General features: G+C 33.9%; 1 protein-coding gene across 3 annotated transcripts in view; it reads left to right on the forward strand.

The window, feature by feature from the left end:
- The window catches only part of LOC129227219 (uncharacterized), a 69463-nt gene extending 56455 nt beyond the window's left edge, over positions 1–13008 (forward strand). For all 3 annotated transcript variants that reach the window (XM_054861723.1, XM_054861724.1, XM_054861725.1), the window contains 4 exons: positions 1651–1812; positions 6747–6881; positions 8505–8744; positions 12320–13008. In XM_054861723.1, coding sequence (XP_054717698.1) covers positions 1651–1812; positions 6747–6881; positions 8505–8744; positions 12320–12342 — 560 coding nt within the window. In that variant the 3' untranslated portion in view covers positions 12343–13008. The remainder of the gene's footprint in view (positions 1–1650; positions 1813–6746; positions 6882–8504; positions 8745–12319) is intronic.
- Positions 13009–13256: the final 248 nt, after the last annotated feature.

Below are 13256 nucleotides of genomic sequence, written 5' to 3' on the forward strand. Positions count from 1 at the left end.
ACATAATCATAATCGATGCTCATTAATAGTTTCGAACCTTACATTTGAGGAGCTAGAGTTAAAAAATAAAGGATTGTGATGATGTATTGTGAAAATATTTGTCCATTCATTTCAGCGGAAAACTACATTCAATGAGCAATGATTTCGAACATGAGTAAGTCATTATTAGTCATTAAAACGAGTTTTTAATGACGAAAAAAAAAAAACGATTTCCGTTGAAATCGAAAGCCGAGACCTTTCGCAGTTATAAAACTTCTGAAACTAATAATCTATCTAAATAAAACCGAGAACATGAGTGTTTTGTGTTTATTCTTTCAATTTTATTTGTATTTGAAATGCATCTCATGTCTTGTATGTGTCTATATAAATGTATGTTCCCTGTACAAATCTACAGTTTACGTCCCATCTCGACCAAATTTGGCTGGGACCTACTTGGGCACCCTAGAAGCAACGTAGGAGGGTTTTCGAACGCAAAAAAAGAACCGAATCGTTAGAATTTTAATTTTAGGACCCGAAAATAGCATTAAATGGCTCTTTTTAGCCTACTTTCCCAGTAAAAGTCAGAGAAAGGTGGAAAAAAGCATAAAAGAAGGCTTAATGCATCTTGACAAAGACCACCCTAAACCATCACGTTCCCACCAATCACCAACAGAAAAGTTATAAACTTTTTTAAGTAAAGGGAAGTCAATTTTAAATCGGAAATTTATCGTCTGCCGCTAGCTCAGTTTTAATTACCATGAATGAAATCATTGATAAGAAAAATCTTTTGCCTTTTTTTCTCGAGTATGGACAAATAAACTCTCTCTCACTTTTTTTTTTGCTTTGGTGGTTTTACTGTATTCGGGAGATTTAAATTTTGTTCCATTTGGTTACTTTTCCAAGATTTATAGGAAAATTTTAGTTGCTTTTTTTTTTTGCTCAAGCCTTATCGTTGAACACGCGTCACTTGGCATAAATTTTATTTTCGAGGCACACCGTGCAAAGCCGGGCGACGCAGCTAGTATTGTAATAAAATTAATATTGTAATTAAATGCAAAGGTCTGGACAGTCAACACTCGCTAAATGCTCGAAATATCCATTTTGACTACAGGAGATGAATTGGGTAATGCATTTTAGAAGATAACTTGCGAAAAACAATGTACGAATTTTGACGTAGTACAAAAAAATTTTCAAGTGACGTTTTGGAACATCCGATTGCTTCCCTTTTTAAGTTATGTCATATATGTTCGTACAGAATCACGGCAAAACATGCCAAAATCAATTCATCTATAACTAAAATGGCTATTTTCAAAAGTGCAGAAAAAAAAATATTGGATCAGAATCATGCGTACTAAGTTAGCGCAGCAAAAGTTTTTCTTTGTTCTTTTACTCTCCCATTAAAGTGCCATTTCACACCAAAAGTTTTACGTTCTTCAAAAAGAACAAAGCCTAAAATTCAAGTAATTTTACTAATATAAATAAGTCAAGTGCAATCAGAGAGTATACGTGTTTCTTTTCTTTTCTTTTTTTTTATTTTTATAGTCTGCTCTTAAAATAGTTAATGTTTGTTTCATTAGCTTATATTTTACAGTTGATAATTACCCATTTAAATGTGATTAACGCTATCAAAAAGTCTCTATAAATGCTTATTTTGTTTTTATCATTAATTAGACTCAGTTGCACCGCCGCCATCCTCAGCTTCTAATAGACAGGATGAAGAGATGCGATTTACCGGACTTCGACGTCCAGATAATCCCATACCTTCTCGCGCCTTTCATGCACTACAAAAGATGACGACTGGAGCTGAAGAAGCCCCATCCGGCACACCCATAGGTAAAAACGTGATTTCTATAGTATAAAAACATTTTCCCTGCGCCCTGACTCAACAAATCAATCTTATTCTTCCTTGGGATGGATTAAGAAAATAAATCTACAGGTACACTATGTTAACAAAAGTATTGGGACATTTTCAAAAATATACATTTTACTGATTTCTCGAGAAATGGGAGACCGATTGTTTTGTAATTTTTGTCACGTAAATGGTATTTTGCTGCTGTCATTTTTGAATAAAAATTGAATCACCTATGCATTTAGGGGACCAGCAACAAATTGAGAAAAGAAAAAAGGGTTTTTGATCATCCTTCATCGTAAATAGTTGGGAATAAGCTATGAATTTCAGAAATAAGTTTACTTACCATGTAGAATTAATTTTTATATCTTCATAAAAGTATCACTTACATTCACAAAGCATTTCCTTCAAAAATAAAAATTTATTTAAACGTTTTTGGCTCACAACGCGCAAGAGTTTTTCGATACATCTTAACAAACTCTCAGGACAGTTGACAACATACAAGAGAAACTTAATACTAAATTTGAAACTAAAATATTGAAAATTTGAGGAAACATGGACGTTTAAAGAAAGCAATTAAATTTTCACTAAGCATGCGCAAAATATATTAATTTGCAACCATCATAATTTAAAACTCAAGTAGATCTCCCAACTCGTAATCAAATTCCAGTTCAATATCTTAAAAACTTAGAAATATACAGGGTGTTCCGTTTCAACCTGCAAGACCTTTATTTTCGCAACCGTTAGTCCTAGATGTATACTTCCAGTTGCAAAAGTGTTCAAAATCAGATGCAGAGTTTAGATATTGAAAGTTTGAGGCAAAAATAAAAATGAGTCAAAAAATACAAAGTTTTAACTTTTTATACGGGCCACAGGTCCCCTAACTAATATTTAGAGAAAAATTCTTCATTGAAAACTATTACTAATACAAAAAACTTGACATTTGTGCGACCAAAACTCAAGGAGATATTCCAGTTTAAAGTTCCAGAAGATGAGATTGGAACTTATCGCTCTTTCAGAAGAATGTCGTCAAAGTAAGAAAAAAAAAGTATTTATATTTTTCATTGCTGTTCAAAAATAAATACATATGTTATGCCGTGATACGCAAAAACACAGGACAAAACCTCGATTTTTTTTTTTTTTTTTTTGAAAAATCACACTCTATGCACACAAGCAATTTTAAACACTTGTTAACCACTATATTTTCCCCCAAAACGTGTTATCTACGGCCAGTGAAAAGTGGTGTAGGTCACAAAACGCTGCGCTTCATATCTCGACGAATATTGGTCGTACTAATTTCAAACCTTTTTTGTTGGAATTATTTTTCAATGGAGATTATTTCCCTAAACATAAGTTACGGGACCTGGAGCTTGTATAAAAACTTAAAATTTTGTATTTTTTGACTCATTTTTATTTTTACTTCAAACTTTCAATATCTTAACCCGGCATCTGATTTTGAACTTTTTTGCAATTGGAAGTATATATCTAGGACTAACGGTTGCGAAAATAAAGGTCTTGCAGGTTAAAATGGAACACCCTGTATATTCACCTAATGAGCCGAATTTCAAAAATTCTTGGATAGGTGACGAATTGTAAGGGGTCGTTCACAAATTTGAAGCACTTGCCTGTAAGCGCTCAGTGTGATTCATAATAAAAATAGATTATTTTCATAATAGACTACAATGCGTAACTCAGAGTTAATTAAAATTTTTATAAAGTTTTGCTAAACTTTTAATTGTATTATGATTTATGTTTTTCTGAGGAATAAGACGAAAAGAAATGAGCTATCGAAGTTTTTATTTGATTTATGCTCACAATTTTGTGTTAGGTCAGAAGTTAACAGATGTTTGTTTCAATGAGTCCTGATACCACTCCATGAAATACATACATATTTGAGTACTGTGTTTTATCTCTAAATTAAGCAAAGTAACTCCGTTCTTAATTTAATAAAACTTCATAGGTTTAGTTTATTTTTTGCTGTCACAATTTACCCCCCGTAGCGTAACAACCAACCCTTACGGGGTTGAAAGTTACACAGCTCTTTTCTTAAAATTAATGTCTTTTTTAAAGGGCCTTATAATATATTTTTTAATTAAAAACTTGAATGATTACTTTTTCAAACAAACCTTTATTTACTTAAATCAATCAATTATACAAAATGTTATGACAATTATTTAACAAATCGCTCACTCCTTTCAAAAACGTCATATTTCAAAATTAGCGATTTTGAGTTATGCCTTTTTTTGAGCTGCCATGAATGAGTAGCGTATCTCGACAATAAATGCATTTCTATGATTTAATATTTCGCCGTTGGAGAACAAAAGTGTCCTATTTGCTTTTTCAAGAATTTTCGGTTTTGGAACATTCTTTTCAAGAATGTCACAGCTTAATTCATTAGGCATGAAACATCTGTGTCGTTTAGTGAAAGATGATATTAGTTATTCCGGAAACAGTATTGCAGACAAAAATAGAGTTTTTTTATTATTTTTTAATCAAGAACTCACTATTTGCTTTAATGTCAGTACTAGTGGTTCCCGCACGACTTTGCCCGTAATAGAAAAATTAAAAGGTCTTTTGATTCGCCTGTATATTTACAAATAATATATGTTGAATTTTCTCGTCAATTGGCTTGAACCCATGCTACGGTTCCACGTTATGATAATTTCGTATCTCGCCAATTGGCTTGTGCCCATGTTACGGTTCCACGTTATGATAATTTCGTAATTTACTCGTCCATCTTATGTTAATTTTGTTCTTAAAATTTGAATAGAAATAGAATCACATCGAATTTTTGAAAAATCGTTTCGATGTGCACACCCCCATACTACAAACTAACTTTGTGCCAAATTTCATGAAATTCGGTCGAACGGTCTAGGCGCTATGCGCGTCACAGAGATCCTGACAGACAGAGATCCGGACAGAAAGAGATCCTGACAGAGATCCGAACAGAGAGATTTTCAGCTTCATTATTAAAAATGATAAAGATTGTAAGGAGAACAATTATTACTATTAATGACATATTTTAAGATATTTCAAATAGTTTCTTTGAAATTTTCTGCAAGAACGTCATAAAGAAAACTAAACTTTTTAAAATGTACACTTTTTTACTTTTTCATGAAACAGAGAAGAGACACCAGATTTTCTTGAAAATGACGTTATGCTTAAAAAAAATCCATCAGTGGCTTGAAAAATTGTTTTACTTCATCATTTATACTTTTAATTTTTAAAATCGCTCTCCAGAAAAATCGCATTTTTTCGAGATATGACGTTGTTGAAAGGAGTGAGCGAAATCTCACAACTAGCCCCAGTCTCCCCTACTCAATCTTCTTTTATCGACTTACACCATTTTTGCACTTAACAGCTCGAATGTAAATTAAACGTCATAAATGGACAACGTTGTAAAAAATAAAAAAACGTTGCAGACATCTGCTACGGTCTCAGACAAAGCATTTTTAGTTTGAATGCCAATGTTTGGTAATTCCTATTGTAATCTATTTTTTCTTTGTCAATTATTTATTAATTTCAATGACAAAATATCTCTTGTAGCATCGGAAAAAAATATTTTTTTCTCTTGAGCTACATCAGCATTTTCTCCTTGGTTGGTCATAAAAAGCCAGAGACAGGCCCGTCATTTAGCGGGTCATCCGCCCCCCCCCCCCTCCTCCCTTGGTTTTGAAAAACTAATGTTTTTACATGCGTGGTTTTTGTTGTTTTCCGACAAAAGTTACATTGCTTGCCTCCACCCCCACCCATGGAAAAATTCGAAATAACGGGTCAGGCCAGAGGGTATTTAGTCATACATTTGCAAATATTTGCATATTAAGCATGGCAATGTGGCTTATAACTAAGTCTTCTGAGGGGGATTTCATCGCCTCTCAGCAAGCCTGCTAAAGTCCATTTTGTTCCATTAATAGCTTCTTCCAGGCTGTGCACTTGAACATATTTTTAGCTTTAATATTTAAAACAGTTCTGTACCTCCTTTACTTCAGACTTAGATAATCACTCTTTTGGGTATAATTAAGCACGGCTGAGGAAACGCAATTCATTTTCTCAGGCCGACCAAGAGCCTCGAACTTTTCTATATTTAAATGTCATAACTGCTTCTGATGTATCAAGAAACTGTTTTCAGTTCTAATACACGATTACACATAATGTGTTTCTAAATTGGGACAAATGTGATGGATTTCCGCCGAATTTAAAACTAAATTTGTTTTGTGGTCCGCGGAAGAGAAATTAGTTCTTAAAATGGAAGCAGCGAATTTAGATACTGTCGGGGTTGATCAAAAACACTGCACTATTCTAAGCGCATGGTATCCATTCTGAGATTATTATTGCAGATAGTTCTTTTACTTTCGTTGAAAAAAAGTATTAAAATGCATCTTTGAAAATTTTTTTAAAACAAATCTAATGCATTAGTACTGACACGATTTATGTAGCAACGATCATTTCTGATGTTTTAATTTTTGTTAAAAAAAATTGTGACTTGCATACACGGGCGTAGCCAAAGTTTCCGTTAGGGAGGGCAAGCATAGGCACAACAAGATAGTGTTGGGAAGCAAAAGGCTTCAATATTGAGCATTTGAAGTTGAACGTTTTGCACAATGGTTCCCATTTGCGTAACTGTACTTTAATAATAACTGTACTTTTAACTGTAGTACATTTGAGCAATTGCACTTTATTGGTAAAACAAAACTTGGTATAATATACCAAGTACTCTCTAGATTCATGCATCACTTATTAAAATGTCCTACAGTAGTCTTGAAAATATGATTTTTCGTAGTTGGCTCCATGATTTGTGCTCACCCTGTGTTTGCACAAAGATCAAGTTTTCACTTCTTATTCACACGGTGTTCAAATCTCTATGCTGTAAATAATGAACCATGCACCATTCTAACCGTGAACTAAAACCACATTTTAGATCCCAGATGCAACAACGAGACCAGCCAAGACGGAAACGAAGATGTACCTGTTGATATCCGTTACAAGGGTGGATACATACCAGGAAGATCTTTCAAGATGCTTCAGGAAATGACAGGCATGGACGAAAGTGGAAGTAAGTGTGCTTTTGACGTAATTTGTCTAATTTCCTTTCTTTAAGAAGCTGAAAAATATTCTTGAATAAAGTAATTCTCAGAGTAATTTTCCAAGTAATTTTCAGACTTCTTATCAAGCTGACTTTTTCAAAACTCAAAGATTTCGTTCAACCATTTGATCACTGGAGTATTTATTACATAAAATGTGAATGTCAAACTGTTTATATTGGGCAGACAAGATGGGCTTTAAAACTTAGGTTGAAAGAACATGAAAATTGTGCGAAAAAAACAAGAAATTCCAAGTCGTCAATAATAAAACGGTGTTAGGATATCTGAGAATAGTTGTTAACCTTCCACTATTGGGATGCTGCATTGTTTGGAAGCTTTTTATGTGCACAAAAATCTTAATAATATTTTGCAGTTCCTAGCATTTCTTCGATTTTACCACACTGTTGAAAATTCAAGAAACTTATATGGTAAATATTACTGTAAAATGGAGTGTTTTCAGTACGGAAGAAATTACACTGAAGTGTACCGAAAAAAATTGACGATTGCATCACCAATCGATACTCCATATGACTTACAGTGCAAAGCACATAACATATTTCCCCTCACTCGATGTGCTCCAACTGGTATGTTGGTCGGCATAGCCGCCTGCCAATACAAAAGTCCGTGGTTTCGCACCTGCTGCTCGCATTTTGCATTTTTCAACTCTCGTTTATTCTGCTGTAAAATTTTACTGTAAAATTGAATTTTACGGTTAAGTTTACTGACAACATGGATACAAGTAACTTTTACCGTAAAATTTTAGGATCTTTTTTTAACACTGCAAATGGTTTCGAATTTGCATATTCTAATATCTCTACAGCTAATCAATGCCAAGCAAATACTGAAACTTGATTAGTTTTTGAACCGGTTCAAGTATTTCAACACGCACTCTTACAAGGTTCTCAAATTCTCTGCTACGCATTGACGAAGAGGGCGATTGGCTTCGAAACCGATTCGCCTATTATGTATTTTTATTTGCACATAGTGCATCTTGACGTTGCATTTATTTTAACTGCAGGATGTCCTAAAATAGACTGACTGTTTTCAAAAATTTATAACAAGAAAACGGTTAAGGATAAAGAAATAATTCTTGCAGAAAACTCATGTGCTGGACCGTAAGTTTTGTTCCCCAGAGTTCCAAATTTTAGTTCAAGAATTCTCCGACAGATGGTGCTGCAGATCGCAAGACTTTAAATCAAAGAGAGATAAAAAATTACATCATAGTTTTTCGAAAAATGTTTTTAGTAAACAAAATTACACAACAATATTTTCAAAGTGTCTACCTCCGGCTGCAACCACGTGTCGTAATCGGAATAAAAGCGGTGGATTTCAATAATTCTTTTTTGACTAAAAGGCTTACTATCTGCAGCGCCATCTATTGAAAAATTTTTGAGCTAAAATTTAGAACTCTGAGGGTGAAAAAAAAATATGGCCCACCACATGAATTTTCTGCAAGAATTGGTTTTTCATTAACGGTTTTCCTGTTATAAATTTTTAAAGTTAGTCAGTCTGTTTCAGGACAACCTGTAAGTATTGTTACGTCTGAACAAGGCAAAATAGTTTCGATTATTACATTCACTCTGTGGCTTTTCTAGATCCAACGGGAACCGTTGTACCTTCTGTTCTACAAGAGAAACGCCAACAGAAGAAACCTCCGCCCCACTTGCACCTGAACATCAACCAACCACCCCCTCCAAAGCAATTTCCCCAACCCAACGTGCCAGCATCCCAGCAATCTTTAGAAGAGGCCCCCAAAATGTACAGGGGTGGCCGCATCCCTTCGCAGTCTTTCCGCATCCTGCAAGCTATGACTGGAGAAAGCCAAGACTCTCAAGGTATTATTTAAGAACTTTTGATTAAAAAGTTAAAAACACTGTTACAGCTTTCCTTGTAGTGCTTGATTAACTGATATCAAATCTTTATATAAATAAAACACAAACTCCGAATTTGTATGTCCGGGGTAAACCTCGTCGATTTCGTTGAAATTTTCTGTTTGTTTAGGCTAGTAGTGGGAAGGTTTATGGACCAAAACGAATATTCTGTACCTCAGAGCCAGATTGATGTAAGTCCAAAAATTGCGATTTTCCGGTCATTAGTGCATTGTATGTAGATGCCTATTCCGCATCCAGCCATGCGAACGAAATTCTAAAAAAAAAAAAAACTTTCAGTTTTATACCAGGGTTAAAAGAGCGTGCGTCCCGTCCTTTGCATGAGCCAGAGTAAAATTTTTCTTCTCTTCTAAAAAATTATCGTAATGTGACTTAGGCTACGTCCTTTGGCTCTGAGGTACAGAATTATTCGATGAACAGTTTTTTTAATAGAAATTTAGTTTTTGACCCAAAAACTAATCTTTCTTCTCGAAATACGAGGCGTGTTTTTAAAGTAAGTTCCGTTTTTATATAAAAAAGGAACGAGTACAGATAGAGCTAAGTAATTTAGTGCACAAAAATCTACCACCCTTACGCTATTTTTCGACATTGCTCCCGTGATTTTCCAAGCATTTGTCATAGCGTGGTACAGGTTTTTGTATACCTATTCGTACAAAGTTACCGCCCGTTTAGTCAACCATGAGGACTCTTACAGGGCTTTGGCTGGGGCGTTTTTGAACATCCTCTGGTCTGCCCTCACCTCGCTCGCAGCATCTTTCATTTGTTTCGGCATCTAAAGTCTTTCCAAGGTGGTCTGTGGCACAACAACAATAATGAGCTCAGAGAACATGTTATCCCTTGGCTGACTACACAGGCGGCAATTTTCTATGAATAGGTATACAAAAACCTGTACCACGCTATGACAAATGTTTGGAAAATCACGGGAGCAATGTCAAAAAATAGCGTAAGGATGGTAGATTTTTGTGCAATAAATTTCTTTGCTCTATCTGTACTCGTTCTTTTTTTTATATCAAAACGGAACTTACTTTAAAAATACGCCTTGTAGTTATCGTATCGTTTCGATTTTGATTTCATTCTAACAAGCAAAAAAAAAAAAGTACACTTTTAGAACTTTTTTTATGTACGGTAAAAAAGAACGGAAGTGATTAACTTACGGGGGGGGGGGGAGTTATAAGCAGTTTAAGTAAGGAAAAATCTTTTTTTTTTTTTTCGACATTTGCATCGCTGCATTTCGCAACTCCAGAGCTTGAATACGCTACCTTGCAGTGATTAATAATACTAAAGAAAAGGGTAAAACATTCCATTCCATGTGTTTGCTTTGGAGTAAATCACAGGATTCCAGCAGTTTGGTGTAATGTAATGTCAGAAGAACAGAAGACTTCCCACAAACAGGATGAAAAATTACTGTCATTCACTAAGCGTCAAAGCAAGTTATAAGTTACGGCATTTGTTTGTTTTACCTTTTTCATCCGCCATTAGACAGTGGCAGCGCCACCTATAGTTCATTGGAATTGCGAATTTCGCACAAATGTGAACAAATAAAATTCTTCAACTTGTTCTTAGGCTTCTCTGATATACGACTAATTTGTTTGTTAGGCCTGTGGTAGCTATGGTTACTATTCCTTTTGTTTCGTTTCGTTTGAAAACTCTTTCATCATAATAGATCAGATTGTCAAATGTTGATCACGTGTTATGAATTGTATAGTCCCATGCGTTCAAATTCCTTAAAAGCGAGAAACAGAATGATAGCCATCTATTCTTGGTGTTTTTATTTTGTGTATTGATTTGTGCATTTTAAAACTACAGTAGACCCTTGTTTTACGCGGGTTTATTTTACGCGGTTTCGGTTATACGCGGTTTAAAATTTGGCACCTTTATTTTATTTTACGTGGATGAGTTTCGGTTTTACGCGGATGCGGCAATGCAAACAGATAAAAATTTCCACTCTTTCAAAATCCAAACTCCCAAAGATTGTAGATTACACGTAATAAACTGCATTTTGGCGGTCTAATAATCGAGCTTGGGCCAGGAGACATTTTATGCGATTAAATCCAAAGCTCTTTCCAGAAGTAAAGTTATTAAACTCACACAGTTCAGAACTCACTGGAAGAAGAGCCTTTAGGAGCGACATAGGAGGCTAAAACCAACGAGGATACCGACATTGGTGACACACAACCAAAAACGTTCACATTGAAAATTTTGAGCCATTCCTAGACAGTAGAAATGATCTGATTTGTTAGTGAAGAAAGATTCTATCATGGAAATGACGCAAGTGATCATGGATGCGTTAATGCTCTGCAAAGAATTACAGAGAAAAATTCTTAATGACTGCCAAAAGACGATCTTCTGTTTATAAACAGAACACGAAATTAATTTGTTTTATTTATGCATGCTGTGCATGAAAATCGATATAAGAACACATTAAACTTATAATACAATTAGTCATCATAAAAATGAAGTATTTTGTTATCTACGGAACCAAACCCCTATTTTAACACTACTATTAGATCTCAATTTACGCGGTATTTCCGTGGAATGTAACCCCGCGTAAACTGAAGGTCTACTGTACTATCAATCGTAAAACTTTCGTCGTTTCTTTACCATCTCATAGATAGTTGCCCCACTATCCGAGTAAAAAAAACCATGGTTGTTTATCATCGTGCTATCAAGGTTTTCAGGCCAATCATTTTAAAACTTTCCAGGGGGAGGGGGGAATGTATGTAACAAATTCATTGCTCATGGGTAGGCTTTCCAGACATCCCGGTTTTCAAACAAAATTCCGGTCTAACTGCCAGTTTACTTCACTTCCCGAAAAATAATAAATTTGATTATAGATGACAAAAAGTCTAAAAATAATTAACAGTTAAGGACTATGAAGGAAATTTTTTTTTTCATTTGTAACATTAATATGTAAAATTAATATTGAATCAGCTTGTGAAGGTTTTTACAACAATATTAAAACCAAAAGAGTTCTTGTCAATGAAAAGTCCATGCAAATATTGTTCATTTCTTTTCTTTATTCCAAGTGTTTCTACTTACTTAAGTAACTTAAAAATATTAACATGTAAGAAATAAAATGTATAAATTTATCTGCTTGGGTCATGTATTATTACTCCTGATTTTGGTTCATAATTTAGTAACCATTTATTTATAGCATTGAGAATGAACTACCCTCTAAAACACTCTAAAAACCCGTGACACTGGGGTGGGGGGGGGAGGTTCTCTTCCGGTGTTCCGGTTGAATCTTTCAGAAATCTGGCAAGCCAGATATACCACCAATAGATAGATTTTCTTTAGGATATATTAGGTTATCCATATAGATCGCATTCCATAGATAGGTCATCCATTAGGTTCCAATCTATAGATAGATTAGGTTTTTTATCTGGCAAGCCAGATAAAAGACCACCATATGGTAAGCTTTTTCCGAAAAAGGTTTTTTTCTTCACAGACTGGAAAAAGCTTAATTTTTATACAGTGGTAGTTTAATTGCATTGTAGACTTACTTTTTTTTTTCGTTTTAGGTGAAGATGGCACAGACATGTAGATAGAAATCCAGAGCTGCAAAATAAAAATTGAACTTCTAGCGCAAAAATAGATCTGTTCATGCTTTTGTACAATAATTGCTTGATCAAGGTTTCAACAAACAAAGTCAAGAGATTCTTACGTACAGTTCAAAGCTTATAGAAATAAGTATTGCATTTTTGATGAAATAGAGTCTGTATAGTCTAGTCTGCACGACCATTGATTTTGTTTTTTATTTCATGTTTATAGATATCTTTTAAAGAATATCTCAAACTCATCTAGAGAAAAACAATATGCGAAAAAGACGACTTTATAAAAGAAGTATGACAACTGTTTTTAGTATTTCCAGTCGTTAGTTTTAGATTTTTTAAATAATATGTAATATCTATGTATGTTCACCTTTTCGGTATGTTTGAAATATTTTATCTGCCAGTAAATTTCACATAATGTGTAAGAAATTTTTTATAATGTAGAGCATATGATGTATTTTCTGAACAATTGGGCATTCATTTATATTTTTTAAAATGAATTGAAAATTTTAATAAAACTTTAAGTATTTTAAATAAATATATAAGTGAAACGAATTTTGAAGAAATTTTTGTAAAAGTTTCAATTATTGATTTTTCTTTTAAAATTTTATCATGTTCACAATAAAGATTGAAAAATAAAGTTTTTAAAAAGCCATTGATCCATGTTTCATGTTCAGTTAGTGTTTATTATTTGTTACACGTTATTTGATATGCGTTAAAATTTATTATTTGATGAAACTACTGTCACTTTCATAAGATGTCTACTAAGTTCCCTTTTTAGAATATTGTACACTGATCAAAGCCATGATAGGATGTTGAGGTTATGGAAGGACATTGTTGCTGGGGGATTTTCAATGTGATTGATGGATAATCGACAATAAAAAGTAACTCATGTTTTGAGGAAAAG

This window comes from Uloborus diversus, chromosome 8 (assembly GCF_026930045.1).
Source record: "Uloborus diversus isolate 005 chromosome 8, Udiv.v.3.1, whole genome shotgun sequence".
Classification (NCBI taxonomy): Eukaryota; Metazoa; Arthropoda; class Arachnida; order Araneae; family Uloboridae; genus Uloborus; species Uloborus diversus.